Here is a 16,653-nt window from a genome sequence, read left to right as displayed (position 1 = left end):
GAGACCCCAATGCTGAGTGGCAGAGTCTGGGCTCACACTTAAACCCTAGTCGTTTAACAACTCTGGCATGGTGAGGCCTGGGGAGGGGGAAAGCCCAAGTGCTCACCCCTTCCTCCCTCCCTCCCTCTCTCACCTCCCTTCTTTCCTCTTTTTCTCTAACATATATCTTTTAGGATGTTAACTTTGATTCTCACAGGAGGGTAATTGGAGAGGGGACGTTATCACCTGTGACTTCTCGCTGGTCTCCAAATACCTCCTCTTTAGCTTGCAGTTCACTTCCCACACTCCCAGGGTACCAGAGTCCGTGTCCCCACCTTTGCTATGCAGTAGCACAGGTGATAAAAAAATGCTGATGGTAATTATCCCACATCTCAAATAGAGAGTGCAATTTGGAAGGGCTCCTAGAGACTGCCTAAAACCAGAGAAACCCCAATATCTACAAGCACATTACAGAGAAACTAACTGCTCAAGGGAAAGTGGGTGCCTGGAACCTGCCCCTGAGCCCCCTCCCACACCCCACAGTCCTAGGGCTCTGTGAACACATATGCAACTGCCAGTGGAGACCAACCACCGCCCTCCATTTCCTACGTGGGGAAACAAAGGCCCAGCAGGATGGAATGACTTCCTTGGGCTCCCTGTGAGGGAGCAGCAGACCCAGGAGTTCCAGCTGTAGGCCATGGTCCTCCCAAAAGAGCCCTGGGGACAGGAGGCATTACACACCAGGTATCCATCCAGCCACTCATATGGCTTTGACCTCACATGGTGGCATTTGGCGGGGAAGTGGGATGCCTGTCTGAAAGCCACCTGTAGCTGGCAGGGTGCCTGCCAGAGCTGTGCCTTCAGGGTAGGTGTGGCCATAAGGTTAACACGGTTGCCCTCTGGCCTGCTCAGGTGAGCTCTCATACCTGCGCGGAGCCCTAGTGACTGGGCACTGCTCCTGAGTGTTCCAGCCCACCCATGACATGGTTCTTTCGGTGTGACAACGCCTTGAAAGGTGGGCAGGAAGGGGACGTTTGTGGCAGGCGGACAAGGCCAAGTGTGAGGCGCGATGGTGGGCAGAACGTTAGCAATCACTGCAAAGTCAGCATCCGTGAGGACCCTCCGATGTCGCGCGTGGGCTGCGTGCCGGTCCAACCCCAGCCCTCGGCTGGGAGCTTCCGGAAGTAGGAGCCAGGGGATTTCGCTCATGCGCACTGCCCAGCACTGGTGCTTCTTCACGGCCATTTCTCGGGATTCAGCTGGGGTTTCCCGAGGTCCCCTGCGACGCACTTTCTGTGCAGTTTTGTGTCCTCTCCCAACACTGAGGCAGCTAATATTACAGAATAGGAGAGGGAGGCTCAGAGAGGTGGAGAGACTTGCCCAGGTTTGCACAGCCAGGGACAAAGCCAGGATCTGTCTCTAGAGCCTTGACCACTGTCCCATCCTGCCTTGTTCTGTGACACCAAAGTCTGAATAGCTCTCCTGAGGTTGGCAGTTAGAAGGGACCCAGGATCTCAAGATGCAGCCACAGAGAAATCACCTCACCTCTCAACATCTTGTTGGTAGAAAGGAATTAAACTAATCCATGTTTATGGATCTGTCCAGACCTAAACTTGGGGGTGTCTAGAGATGCCCCTCCCGTGAAAGGGACCCAGGCCCCGTCTTCAAGGATCTGGCACCCTTCTCTCCCAGCAGTTTGTCCTGTGTGCTTTGGGACCGTGTGGACCCCCTCAGTCCCTCGTTCCAGCTCCTCCTGCTGCCCGAGTCATTTGTCCACTTGACTCCAAGCATCGACCAGGGAAATAAAAGGAAATGAAACACGACCAGAAGACTGTTGTTGGGCAAAAGGTGAAAAGGAGGCCAGTGACAGACGGAGCCAGCAGGTAACCCCAGAGCTCCCATCAGCTGAGGCACTGCCTCCCCTCTGCCTCCAGCCCACAGAAAGTGGACAGTGCCCACTGGGGGACCCCGATTCTTGGATTGTCCCCTCCGTCTGGGGAATCGAGATAGCGAAGGACAAGGCAGCTGTGCAAAGGGCATGTTGTTCTGTCCCTGTCGCCAGCCCAGGTGCCATCCGAAACCCTTGGCAGCAGCTCTGGAGCTGGCATTGTGCTGGGTCTTGGCTCCTGGGACCAAGCTCCCCACTGAATTGGCTGCTAGGAGCTGGTGACAGGGGCAAGTCTCACCTCCCTTTGGGATGTAGATTTCCTGCCTGGGCCCTGAGGGGATCTGTGTATTTAACCTCTGAACCCCACTGTACTCCCAGATTCTGCCTCTGGCTTTTGGGGCTTTCAAATTTGGAGGGAGAGGAGGAGGCCTGGAGAAGAGCAATAATCTCCCAGGCACCAGGAGGACCCCGCCCCCACATCTGCAGCAAGACCCCAGAGTAGGGCTCCACCTTTGGGGGGTGGGGTTCACGGTGCTCTCCTTAGAACAGCACACACGCACACACGCACACACAGGACTTCCCAGACCACCCTGAGTCTACCAGTGGGCCCCTATAGTCCTTAAGCTCAGAAAAATCCGCGTTTGTCTTCATGTAATTGACTGGTCCTACTGTCTGAGGATTTTCTTGATTCCACATCTTCAGCCTCCTCCTTCTGTTCCTCAGACCAACAACAGTTTACATTTATTGAGTGCCTACTGCATACCAAGCATTTGACCTAAACTAGCTCATTGAACTCTCACAGAACACTTATAATAGATTACATATTTATACCCATTTGAATATGAGGAACCTGAGGTTCAGAGAGGGTAAGCCACTTGCCAAAAGTCACATAGCTTCTAAGTAGTGGAGACTGGCACTTCCGTCCCGGGCTGCCTGGACCCAGGACCAGCTCCTAACCAAGCTGCATAGCTGACTTGAAGTGCTCCAAGTATCTCAGAAAATGCCTGGTAGATTGAGGCTGGGGTGTGTGTGTGTGCGCACGCATGTGTGTGCACACACACGCGGCCATTTGTGCTGAACAGCATACTGTTCTGTGAGCCTCTCCTCCCCCGAAACTCCCTGACAGCCCGAGGAAAGAGGGTGGGAGAGGAGTGACAGTGGCGTTTACCCACCCCCTCTGCCCTTTGAGACATGACAGAATCTGCTAATCTACTTATTTGATAATTCACTTATTTCATGTCTATTTGGCAGTGTGTGTGCTCCCACGCACCAGCTCTGGGAAGGCGAGATGGCTTTGCCTGGGGGAACCTGATCTGTTTTGCTGGGGAAGGAGTGGGGAAAAAATACACCAACAATGCACAATAATGGACCTAAAAATAGAGGGTGGAGGGAGCAGTGGGAAGGGGGTCCTGGTGTCTGCTTTCCATGGGCCTGTCTGCCTGGCCCCTCCCACTTGGGTTCCCCGAGGGTCTGGCTGCCTCGCAGCCTCAGGGAGAGACCTGGGAAAGGGGAGGAGTAGGAAAGGGCGCCAGGAGGCCAGGCGCCACCCCAAGATGGAGCGACCTACCCCAAGGGTCTGATGCAGTTGTCCTGGGGTGTCCTGCACTGACTCAAACATGAGAGCGCTGTAAGGGGTGTGTCGGCAGTGGGAAAGGGGGTTCACATTTTGTGGCTCTGTCCTCCATTAGCCCCACGTCTTCTAACTCTTGGGGCAGCCTTCTCCAAAGGCCCTAAACCCAGATGGCAAGTGGGATTCCAGAAAGAGCCGGGCAGGCAGGCCCTGCTGTGCAGACTCTTGAGTGTTTCTCAGCTGGGCTACACAGTGGAGTCACGGGGTGCTCCTAACTCCCCCATCCCAGACTGCAGCTCCCACCCGCTGCCTGCCGCAGGGTCTCAGGTGGGCCTGGGCATCAGGAGTTATTAAAGCTTCCCGGGTGATCCCAGGTAGCAGCCAAGTTTGAGAAGCATCATGCAGTCTTTCCCGGGATTGCACTGGGTCCCTCCCAGCCTTAAGCATGTTGTTTTTTAAATTCAAAGTCCAGACAGGGCGAGAATTTGCTCTTGGAACCTTCCTTATATCTGAGCTGCAGGCATTCCATCCTTGCTCTAGCTTCCTGGGGCCTGAGGGGTGCCAGCTCCCCACTCTTTTGTTCCCAGGTTCTTAACCTCTCTTCCTGGGAGGAGGCTGACTGGCCAGGATCAGGACCTTCCTGCAGCTGCTAAATGTCAAGGCTGCCGCCTGGCTCCAGACCTCTCCCGTGATCCCCACCAGGCTCCTGGCCCAGCCAAATGCATTAACCCCTCCCTCCCTGCAGCCTTTTGCAGGTCTGGTCTAGCCCTGCGCTTGGTCCCTCTACATGGGGAATCCTCCTCACCTGGTCAATCTCCCTCTTCCTGTCCACATCCAGATCACCCACCCTTCTGAGCCTGTCCTTCTGAAATCTCACCTCCTCCAGGAAGCCTTCCTGACCATCCCAGCCAGTTCCCCTCCAGGCTTGTCATCCCTGCCATTCACAGGACCAAGTCACGGGCGACTTCCTGGTGGTCACAACAGAGTGGCCAGCACTCCCATAAGGGGTCAATGTGCCCGGCTGACCAGAAGTGTGACTTTGAGTCAGTGCCTGGCCTCTGGGGGCCTCAGTTCCCTCACCTATAAAGTGGGGATGATGGGGATGGCAGGGTTGATGTCATGGCATGGTGCCCGTCCTTGGATCAGCCATACCAGGCTCCCAAACCTGGCCAAGTCACTACAGACGGTTCTGCTTGGTTGGTTGCTTTCAATCTGGAGCAGACTTTCTGGCCTCAGGGCCAGAAATGTTTTCATTCTGCTCCCCTTCCCAGGGACTTTGATGGGCAGGTCTGATTGTTGCTTCTCCGGTGCTATTTTGCACCCAGAGGACAATCAGAAATAAGTGACGAATAAGTAAATGAATGAATGAACGAGGCCTTACTCACTCAGCCTTGCCACTCCCACCCCCACCAAGGGCTTCGTTCACAGAATGATGCACCTGTCCAGGTGTGCCCAGGTGTGCCCAGGTGTGGGGCAGGCACAAGAACTTCTTCCTCTTCCTCTGCCCCACCACTTCTTACATCTCAGAAACCAACAAGAAGAAACCCTTGAAGGTCTTGGCTTGCGGCTGTTGGCATGGATACATCCCATCCGACTGGGTGCTATGTCCTGAGACCAACTTTCAAATGCAGAGAACCCAGAGAGGGGACCCACTGAAGAGGGGGAGTCACTCTGCAACCCTTAATTAAGCACCTTGCATGTGCCAGACTCTGCCCCTGCTTTCATGGAGCACTCAGTGTGGAGGGGACCTACACACGTAATTAAAAAGGAAGTCACTAAGGAAACTGATCAAATGCTCATCTGGGGGTGGGGGATAGGATGGCCAGGCACCTGCTCCTGGAGGAGGGAAGTTTAAGGTGACACCTCAAAAGGATGGAGGGGAGGAATTCCAGACAGACTGTGCCCCATCCTGAAAGCCCAGGGTGGGTTGAGGGCTGGGCATCAGGAAAGGGAGGAGAGACTAGAGTCGAAAACGAGGCAGGAAAATGTCTCCAATAGGATCATAAAATAATCTGCAAAACTTTTGTATATGTTGCAGAAAAAGACATCTGTGGCACAGAAATCCATTACGTTATCCCTGAAGCAAGGAATGACTGTACAGTAAGAGGCAGTGGGACCTGGTGGGCATGTACGAGGGTGCTTCTAGCACCTGTTCCACCCTTTGCTCAGCGAAGTGGTGGGCAAGGTGCCTCACCTGTGCCTCAGTCTCTCCATTTTCAAAATGAGATTAGGAGCTGTATCATACCTCACAGGACTGTTGTGAATAGAGAAAATGACATTTCACATGAAGAATCATCCTCTCAAGGTCTGATGCACGTAGAATTCTCAATGTGGAGGTTTGAGAAAAGAAAGGTGACAAGGCGTGAGGTGGGTGGGAGAGACGGGCAACACAAGGCTGGTTTGGGCTTGGCCTTTATCCAAAGGGGGGTGGCTCTGGGGTTCAGCAGGGGAGCTGGAAACACACTGGAGTTTTTATAAAGGGCGTCTGGTGGCAAGTGGGGGTGGGGAGGCTGGAGGGGTTGGTGGTGGCAGGGCAGGGGGTGGACAGGGGCCAAGGTTAGGGGAGGGGGCTGCTGGGATCACCTGCAACCTCACTCCCTCTTGGACCCTCCCCTTTTAGTGACCACCACCACCACCACCACCATCACCACCACCATCACCACCATCACCACCACCATCACCACCATCACCACCATCACCACCACCACCATCACCACCATCACCACCATCACCACCACCATCACCACCATCACCACCATCACCACCACCACCATCACCACCATCACCACCATCACCACCACCACCATCACCACCACCATCACCACCACCACAACCACCACCACCACCATCACCACCACCACCATCACCACCACCACCACCACCACCATCACCACCACCACCATCACCACCATCACCACCACCATCACCACCATCACCACCATCACCACCACCACCACCACCACCACCACCACCACCACCATCACCACCACCACCAGTCCTGTACCTCTTTCAGGACCCTGGGAGGCCCCAGTGTTCTGTAATACTGTAAGAAAGCCAGGTGCGCCTCTCAGAGAAAGGGAGGCAGGGCTCTGCAAAGGCCAGGATCTGGGGACAGGCAGCTGCCCTGAGTGCTCTAGCCAGACCCTTGGAGGGGGCCACTCACTGCCCTGCCCCTCCTCCCCACCCCACCCCAGCATTTAAATCCTCCAAGGCACTTTTTTTCCTCCATGATAAAATATTCATGTCAGCAGAGCAGGCCCTCTCTGGGAAGGCTGCATGTGTCTGGCTCATGCTTAGCACAAGCTTTTAAAGAGCAGGACGCTTTTCCTACTCTCTAAGCATTTTCTGAGTCCTGAATCAATAATGCACTTTACCGGGCTTCTCTGGATGTCGCTTTTCTCTTTCTCGGCACCCTTCCCCCACCCTGCTCTGTTTCTCTCTCTCCCTTTCTTTCCCTCCTTCTTTCTTCCATTCTCCTAATTTCTTTTATTTACTTTTCTAAAAAAAAGTAAATGAAAGTGTGGAGCTGGTTGAGTAGGGAGCCTCTAATGGGGGTGGGGAGGGGGTTGGGCTGGAAGGGAGAGGGAGGAGGCTGGGGCAGCTGCCAGGCAGGAGAGCTCCGGGTGAACAGGTTGAGTCTGTGGCTGGGAGGAGGTGGGCAGGCGGTGAGGAGGAGGGGCAGCTGAGCTTTCCCGCTGGCCTTTATCCAAAGGGGGGGTGGCTCTGGGGTTCAGCAGGGGAGCTGTGGCACAGGGGAGGAGGAGGTCTTGGGCTAACCCAGCCTCTCGCTCTCCTTTTTCTAATCAATTAGAAAATGTTTGCAGCACAACCAGAGAAAACTGGATCAACACGTAAAAGAAAGGGGGCCTCACGCAAAGAAAATATGTGGAGCGTGAGCCAAAATAGAGCACCAAACTTTCTAAGGCGTGAACAGTTCAGTTTGGCCTGTTTTTTTGTAGTAATGAATTCCCTGACACTGGGGGTATGTAAATAGAAGGGAAGCCATTCCTTCTCTGAGATGGATGCCCATGTGTGTCTGATCAGTTATGTGGTACTTAGTGAGGGGCTGGGGTGTGAAAGTCACCTGGGGGAGGACACATGATCAGCCAGGAGAGAATTTCCTACTGCGAACATTCCTAGAAATCTGGCTGTGGGAAGAATCCACATATGCCCAGGGCCAAACAGAATGTATCTTTTTTTTTTTTTAAGAAGAAAATTTTAAATTCTTGAAGAGAATAACCCTTGTCTAACCAGAGCCTTAGCAAGATCCCACCCCGCCTCCTTGGACTGTTCAGCTGATGGGGGAAATCAGCCATCCTGGGTGGTGGCAACCAGTGCTGGGCATTCTATTCTTGTCCCTCTGACCTCCACTCCCAGCCGTCCCTGCCCTGAACATCAGGGCATGGGAAAGACTTGCTGGCTGCCTCTGGTGGGGAAACTGGAGTTGGGGTGAGGTGGACTGAGGGTCCCTGCCCAATCTGCTGTTTCCCACTGCCCTCAGTAGCCACGTGGTCCTAAGGGTGATGCCAGGCAGGTCGCGGACCCTCTCTGAGCCGCAGCAGAGCAGTGAGATTCAGTGAGAGGAGCGGAAAGCACATGCTGAGTAGGTGGTCCACAAATGACCACTGGATCCGGTGGTTGAGGGGCCTCACTCAGTATGAAAATGTTGATCAAATGCCACCTATGTGCAAACAACTGTGGGGGGTGGGGGTAAGCGTGGGTCAGGCCTGGCCCTGCTGTCCTAGAGTTCAGCTCAGCCACAGAAGCTTCCGGAAGGAGGTAAATTGTGGGCAGGGTCGCAATGAAAGGCCTCCTTTTCCTGCCAAACAATTGGGGGAACTGGAGCAGAGCGGAAAGGTGCCATGGGCAACCAAAGAACTGAGAGGCATTTCCTAGAGTTATGACCAGGTCAGAAGAGGCCGTCTGAGATTGTGGGTCCCTTTTGGCAGGGGATGCCCACTGTGGCTGGGTCAGGGTCAGGGTCAGGGTCAGGGTCTAGGGGTAGGTTGGGGGCTGTCGCTGTGGCGTCTGGAGGCTCATCGCCAGAATGGATGGGTCCCAGGAAGACTGGCCTGGCTCCTGGCCCTTTCCGGCCTGAGCAATGGCTGGGCTGGGAAGACATGGCTCCAAAGAGAAACTAAATCCAAAACAAGAGAAGCTCCCTGGCCGGCAGCAGCTCCTGCCCTGAAATGCCATACGGGTTGGTTTCGCTGATTCACGGGCGGGGAGGGGTGACCTTGCTGCTGTCCAGAGCTTTTGCTAGAAAAGAAACTGAAAAGGGAAGGGGGGAGAAGCCTGTGGGTGGGGGAGGGAGTTAGAGGCCAGAGGGACTGGGATCAATAAAACCACAGAAGGAGAATATGGGGGAGGGAGGGAGAGAGAGAGAGAGAGAGAGAGAGAGAGAGAGAGAGAGAGAGAGAGAGAGAGAGAGAGAGACACTGTTAGGGGAGGGAGGAGAAAATTAGAGACAGAGACCGGCACATAGAATTAGAATCTGCTCCCAACAGAATCTCCGCCTCTGCTTGGTTAATAATTTGTCCCCATTGCAACTTTTCTTACCAATAAAAAGGAAATCATTTGTCAGGGAGAATTCCCCCCCCCCCCCCCCCGCCCCGCTCTTTCTTCCTGGATAGGGGAGGTAGGGATGTTTCTCAGCTCCCTTCCTCCCAAGTAAGTGGCCTGGGGGACTGAGGAACTTAGACTTTGGGATGTCAGTGTCAGAGATTGATCATTCCATGAATGGGGAAACTGAGGCACAGGTAGGGCAAAGCCCCGCCCAGGGTCACACATGGGGTTAGGGACAGTCTCTGAATGCCAACTCCACGCCCCCATGCGGCAAGTTTCTGATTATTGATTTACACTCCTGCCCAGGCTGGAAGAGTTTCCCCAAAGTTCCAGAAGCATCGTGCAGGGTGGAGGGGGGGCAAGCGGACTGCCTTGTGGCTTCCTCCCTCCCACCTATACTCCTCCCTAAATCCTGTTCTGTAAGATGGAACTGGTGCTGCCTCGGTGTCCCCCCCATCCCGGTGATGGCCATGCTCCCCGTCCCACCCCACCCTCTCCGCACCCCTCCCCAGGGCTGTCCTTGGCAGCCTCCCACCTCCCGCAAGGCAGATGCTTCCAGCCCAGTTGAGGTTGATGGGGCTGAGGGTGAGACGACAGACAGGTTCAAAAAAATCTGTCAGCTGCTAAACTGTTCCCTGCCCACACGCCTCGGTGGCAGAGCGATGGGCTGTCTGCCTCCTGGTGAAACGGAGTCTCAGGAGAGTGGCACAGGGTTGGGGGTGGCAGTGTCCTTTCCCTTCTGGGCGAAGGGCACCATTTCCTGACTCGTCTCTGAGCTTGACACCCTGGCATCTGGTCCCACCTCTGCCCTGGTGTGACCTTGAGAACCTGCTCAGCCTCCCCTCACTTGCAGGATGTAAATAAGAGGACCCCCCCCTCCAGGTAATGCAGTGCTTAGAACTGGCTAGGTCAGGACGCTCTCTGGACATATAGGTGCTGGCCGTGTGGCACCTGCTGTAATTCCCATGACTGCCCTATGAGGTCAGAGTTCTCCACCTCCCTCAACATCCAGTCCCCCCCAGAGTGCCAGGGTCTGGCTGGAAGGAGGCAGGTGAGGCCACTGGCCTCATGGTGCTTCCCCTCCAGGCGAGAGGCTGAGACTCAAGGAAGTGGAGTGACTCTCCCGGGCTCACCTGGCTGCAAATTGCAAAGCCCTCCCCACCACGCTCTGGCACGCTGCTGTGAGCGACTGTGAGATTTTGTCCCAAGGCAGGCTTAGATTGCAAGGCCAGTCTGCACAAAGGTGTTTATTCCTCTTCCTGAGACTTTGTTACAGTTCCGGTGACTGCCCCTCCATGGGCTCCTTGATCAGGGGTGCAGAGGTCCAAACAGCCAGACTTCCCTGGGGGACGGTTACCTCTGTCCCTGCTAGCACTTGGCTTCCCCACTCAATTATAGGTTTTGCCCGCAGCTCGCCTACAGTGTTTACAACCTCGCCTCTGACTCCAACTGTACCCTCTGCACAGAAAATAACATAAAAGCAAAAACATTTAAGAGACCGTTGCAAGGTTTGAAAGACGTGGTTGTTATGAAATGATTTCTCCATAGAATTGCTCATGCCGGCGTCTCGGACTTTGTGTCCATGTAAGAGAGTTGTTCCCACCCCATTCTCGGGTGCTCTTGTGCAGGTTGGCTGCCTTCACCCCTCCCTCCAGCTGGGCTGCCTGACCTTCAGGGAGACTTGCCTTTGTATGTCTGTAGAGGCAGGAGGATCGCAGATGTGATGGGCTCGGTTTCCCCGAGACTTCCTTGGTGGGACCCGCAGAGACCAGAGGAAGTGAGGAGGGCCAGGAAGTTCTCAGTTTCTCCTCCGTGAAATGGGGGGACTCGAGCACCTCACTCCCTGGGGGCTGCTGGGAGAAGGCCCAGCCCAGCCCTGGCACGTGGCGGGCACTCAATAAATGTCATGCTCATCATTACGCTCTTGTGAGTCAGCAGTACAAGGCTCACTGGGCCATGTGTGAAGTCCCCAGCTTTCCTGTGAAGGAGGCTCAGCTAGTGTCTGTGAAGCTGCTGTTTAATAATCATTGCTACTGATTGGGGACATTTCCTGGGCATTTCATACACATTATCTCACAAGATATTGGACGAGGAAGTAAAGACTCAGAAAGATAAAGCAACTTTCTCAAGGGACAGAGCTGAGATTGAACCTAGGGCTCTCAGACCCCCAAACCAGTTTCCTTAATTGCTCCTGACTCCAGAACAGGGGTTCTCAACTGGGGAGATGGGGCTCCATGAACCCCCCAAATCTGCATGGAAAATATGGTATGTTACATTTTTCTTGAGAAAGTTCCAAGGCTTTTTAATCAAGAGTATGATTTTTTTGGGTAATATTCATGAAATGTCTAAAGAAACAGTTTCTGCTTTCGATAATGTCAAAGGCTGGCTTTGGTGTATCACCCTAACAGGTTAAAGGTGTGCCTCAAACGTCCCCAATTCTCTCCCTGGTGTCAGGTCACTTTTTTGGACTGTTTGTTTCATCATGAACCTGATCTCACAAAGACAAGTGGAAACGTGCAAACCAAGAAGATGGCCAAGGCTGGCCCTCCAGTTTGGCCCCCCCACACTCGCTCTCATCAGCCGTCAGATGCAGCAGCACTGGGCGCTGGGTGTGGGGGTGGCGGGTGAGCCCCGCTTCTAATCCCAGGCTCCCTTCTCAGAATCTTCCCCGGGGAAGAATGGAAAGGAAACGAGAGCCAGAGCCGGCCAGGGGTGTGTTTGGAGAGGATGGTGGGCTCAGCACTGACAGTGCGACAGTGTGCTCCTAAACGGTTAATGGAATCCCGAGATCGTGGAGGGGCTGGTCATGAAGGAAGAAGAGAAACAGGAGAGAGAGCGATGTTGGCAATGGCTTGGGATTTATTTATTGTACTCGCTGTTGATGAAGCCTGCTCTGCAGCAGGCGCGGGCTGTAAATACACAGGCTGATTCATTAGTTTCTGACCATCTGCTTCCCGGGTCGGGGCGGGGGTGGGGGGCCAGCGGGCCCTGCAGGTTAGGACAGCACGGCTGGCAGCCAGGTTGGAGCCCCCGTCCCCTGGCAGAGCCAGCTGTGTCAGTCTTCCTGATGACAGACAGGCTGGGAGAAGCTGGGGGCTGTGAGGGATCCAGCGTTCCCCCTTCTCGCCCCCGCCCCTCTGTGGGGCCCACCAGGAGGCTGGGCGGGGTGAGGGAAGGTAAGGCAGGGGACGAAGAAGGACCAGGGAAAAATGATGAGGTGTGGGTGCCACATAGCAGTTGGGGCTTGATGGGAATGATATCAACACTCAATATGAGATATATTAATATTAACCTAATTATTATTATATTAAAAGCTAATACGACAATAATAACTACAATTTAGTGAGCGGTTACTGAAATCCAGCCCATCTATGAAAGCTTTACTGCACTGTCCCAGATAAGCACACTAACAACCCCACGATGGATGACGAGGGAACTGGCTTCAAATACTGAGTCAGGCATGGAGGGCTGCCTGGAAGAGGTGCATGAAAGAGGGCTCTGAAAACCGGAAGGAGGGAGAGTGGCTGCAGGAACACAAGCCCAGAGGTGAAAGGGGACAGGCAGCCAGGGAACAGGCACAGCCTTCAGGGCTGTGTTGCTACAGAGCTTTCCAGGTGGACAAAGAAGAATGACGCCACCTGGTGCCAGTGTGCTGAGAAATTATACTTATGGAGGAGGGTCCTAGAAAGAGCTTCTACGGAAATCATCAAACACTCACAATTCAGTCCCGCCCCTCTGAGCCATCCTTTCCACCCTGACCCTCTTTTGCTTACTTGGAATGAGGCATGTATTAGTTTGCTAGGGCCTGGCTGGCTTAAACAACAGAAATGAGTTTTCTCAGGTTCTGGAGGCTTGCAGTCCAACATTAAGGTTTGTTTGACCTTTAAGATCAAAGCAGGGTTGGTTTCTCCTGAGGCCTCTTCTCGGCTTGCAGATGACCCAGGAGCACCTGCATGCTGCCTCTTCACGTGGTCTTTTCTCCGGGCACAGGTACCTCTGATGTGTCTCTGTGTGTCCAGATTCCCTCTTCTTATAAGGACACCAGTCAGATTGGATCAGGGCCCACCGTAAGGGCCCCGTGTTAATTTGATAACCTCTTTAAAGGCTCTATCTCCAAATACAGTCACATTCTGAGGAACTGGGGTTAGGGCTTCCACCTGTGGATTTTGAGGGAGACACAATTTAGCCCTTGACAAGGTGCCAGGGGCAGTAGGAAAAGGAAGAACTGGGGCGGAGGAAAGAAGGCAATGGCTGGGTGTGGGGACAAAAGGGGAAGACGCTGACCTGCTTGCAAACTGTATCCTCCTGCCCCTGATGTCCGGGTGTGAACTCTGGGGCATCTGTCACTGCTCTCCGCCCCAAACGGTACAACCAGAGTCCATTCTGCCTGTGGGCTCAGCGCTCCTTGCCCTGTGTGGGCCGGCCAAATGATGGGGAGGGGGTGCGCCCTCACAGGCAGACTGCCTCCCCCAGCCCAGTTGAGGCCTTGCCTCCATAGGCCATTGAGCCACCCCCACGGGGCCTCTCAGCCTCCCCCTGCCCCATTCAGGGCGACAGCCCAAGGCCACCTAGCTGGTGCCTGAGGAAGCACAGGCCTCCAGGAGCTGAACCTGTCCCCGTCCTGCTGTGTTGCATGTGAGGACACAAGCGTTTCAGGACACCCCTGAGCTTGTCCAGGACAGGAGCAGGCTCATCCCCCAAAACACTGCCCATTCTCAAGGAGGCCTGGGTCAGTCCTGCTCTGCACTGGGCCTCAGTTTCCCCATCTGCTCAATGAGGGGTTGGACTCAATAGTGCACCCCTTCCACCCCGGGGTTTGCAGGTCCCATGAATCAGCATGGCTGGCCAGGGCGGGTGGACAGTGGCAGCACAGGGGGCACCAAGCACAGAGCTATTTTGGTCAAGGAGGTCTTTGTGGAACCTGCCTCAGTAAACCCCAGGGCTAGCATGCCCACCGAGGAACCCTGGGTGGCCTGAGAACTCATCCTTCTCTAAAGGGGATCAAAAGTGATAGCCTGAGGCCACTGCAGTGATGGGGGTGCCGGCTCTGCCCTTCAGGAGGCAGCGCCCCACTCCCCCATGGGAGCTGAATGGCTCACTAGAGTGAGAGGCTTTAACACAGATCCAAGCCATTTGTCACAGAGCAAACGAGAAAACTGAAATATTCATCAAAAAGGGCTGCAAGTGGTCTGGCCACTGTGCGGTTCTTAGTGACAGTTGTTTTGTTTTTTTAAAATTAATACATTTTATTTGTTAGAGCAGATTTAGGTTTACAGAAAAGTATAGAAGACAGTATAGAAAGTTCCTAACACCCGGTATCTTGTACGCAGCTTCCCCTCCCGTGAACATCTCGCGTTAGTTGGGACATTTGTTACAGTTGAGGACCCAACACTGACTGATACATTATTAACTAAAGCCCACAGTTGACATTGGGGTTCACTGCTGGTGCTGTGCATTCTGTGGGTTTGGACAAATGCATAATGTCACATGTCCACCACGACAGTGTCATACAGAATCGCTTTCCTGCCCTAAAACTCCCGTGCCCCACCTATGCGTCCCTCTGATCCTGGTCAACCACTATGTTAGTGGCATTTTCTGACCTCCCCGGGTGAGTTCACACAGTAGACCAGACACGGGGAATGGCTTTGAGCTGCCATGGAAGGGAGCCACAGCTGGTACCTGCTGGGCCCAGGAGTGGGCTGCCAGCCTTCCGGAGGCAGAGTGGGAGGAGAGTAAGCGAGTAGGGGCCGTGCCCTACCTTTCTCAGCCAGTGTCCGCCTCTGGGCCTGCCGGGCACGTGCCAAGGACCTGGAAACGACTTGCCACAAAGATGCACCCCCTTGAGAGGAACCCATAAATACTCAGCATCCTTTCTGTGTGCCCAGGATGTGCATGTGTTAGACACATGCTGCGCCAGAGACAGCCGTGACTGCCATATTCTGACCCACAGCCCAGGGTATGGCTCCTAGCCCTTCCTGGCAGGGGCCTTGGGCAAGAGGCACCACCTTCCCGAGGCCAGGTTTCTTCCTCCGGGGCACGAAGATAATACTCCCATTCTGAGTTTGGAGGTGAGACATTAAACAGGAGAGGAACGGGATGGCCCTGTACATGAGATAGTGTGTCTGGCACTGAACTGCAGTTCAACAAATGTTTGCAATGAGTTTGACTTTTCTCACTGCCACCCCTGTTGCAGCTACCAATTGTAGTTTAAAGGGTCAGGAAGGCGTCTCATGTAGGATGTGTTGAAAGCGTCAAGAATGTGGGTAGGAGTTTTCGAGGCAGAGAGTGGAATGCCATTGCAAAGGCTCAGAGGTCCAGACAAGAGGGGCTTGGAGGACAGGGGCGCTTAGTGGGCTGAGCCTCAGGACGTGGGGGCCAGTGGCTCCAGGTGGAAGGAGGTCAGGGGCCAATGTGTTAAAGAGTCAGAACTTTATCCTCTATGTAAGGGGGAGCCATGGGGGACCTCGGAGCAGGTGACTACACCCACCCTTCTAGATTGTCTGTACTGAGAGTAGGAATAGTGTGCGTTTTCTTGGGCAGCCCATAGAGTTGCATGCCTTTAAGAGCTTTGGGGAAATGGGTACAGATTACCCACCCAGGAGATGCTCCCTGGTGCCTGGACGTGGGAAGAAACACAGGCTCTGTGACCTCCCGGCAGAGGCCTGGGCACGCGCGGGGGCCCCGCTGAGCAGCCAGCGCCCACCCTCGCCTCTCCTCTCCCCCTGCAGGAGAACCCCTACCTGTGCAGCAACGAGTGTGACGCCTCCAACCCAGACCTGGCGCACCCGCCGCGGCTCATGCTCGACAAGGAGGAGGAGGGGCTGGCCACGTACTGGCAGAGCGTCACGTGGAGCCGCTACCCGAGCCCGCTGGAAGCCAACATCACCCTCTCGTGGAACAAGAGTGTGGAGCTGACGGACGACGTGGTGGTGACCTTCGAATACGGCCGGCCCACGGTCATGGTCCTCGAGAAGTCCCTGGACAACGGGCGCACGTGGCAGCCCTACCAGTTCTACGCGGAGGACTGCGTGGAGGCCTTCGGCATGCCCGCGCGCCGCGCCCGCGACCTGGCGGCGTCCGGCGCCCACCGCGTGCTGTGCACCGAGGAGTACTCGCGCTGGGCGGGCTCCAAGAAGGAGAAGCACGTGCGCTTCGAGGTGCGGGACCGCTTCGCCATCTTCGCGGGCCCCGACATGCGCAACATGGACAACCTGTACACGCGGATGGAGAGCGCCAAGGGCCTCAAGGAGTTCTTCACCCTCACCGACCTGCGCATGCGGCTGCTGCGCCCCGCGCTGGGCGGCACCTACGTGCAGCGGGAGAACCTGTACAAGTACTTCTACGCCATCTCCAACATCGAGGTCGTCGGCAGGTAAGACCTGGGGGGCACCGGGATGTTACCTGGTTCCTCAGATGGTACCTGATTCCTGGGATGTTACCTGGTTCCTGAGATGGTATCTAGTTCCTGGAATGTTACCTGGTACCAAGGATGTTACTTGGTTCCTAGGACATTATCTTGTTCCCAGGACATTGCCTGGTTCTTGGGAAGGTACCTAGTATCCAGGATGTTACCTAGTTCCTGGGATGTTACCTGGTACCTGGGATATTACCTGGTTTCTGGAATGTTACTTGGTACCCAGGATGTTACCTA

General features: G+C 54.7%; 1 protein-coding gene across 5 annotated transcripts in view; it reads left to right on the top strand.

Moving 5' to 3' along the window:
- Window positions 1-16,653, top strand: part of NTNG2 (netrin G2) — a 68,573-nt gene that overhangs the window by 15,361 nt on the left and 36,559 nt on the right. For all 5 annotated transcript variants that reach the window (XM_088793649.1, XM_088793648.1, XM_088793647.1 and 2 more), the window contains one exon: window positions 15,731-16,374. In XM_088793649.1, coding sequence (XP_088649775.1) covers window positions 15,731-16,374 — 644 coding nt within the window. The remainder of the gene's footprint in view (window positions 1-15,730; window positions 16,375-16,653) is intronic.

This window comes from Rhinolophus sinicus, chromosome 16, assembly GCF_057876585.1.
Source record: "Rhinolophus sinicus isolate RSI-liver-muscle chromosome 16, RSI-T2T, whole genome shotgun sequence".
NCBI classification, from domain to species: Eukaryota; Metazoa; Chordata; class Mammalia; order Chiroptera; family Rhinolophidae; genus Rhinolophus; species Rhinolophus sinicus.
This window is presented reverse-complemented; position numbering and strand designations above follow the sequence as displayed.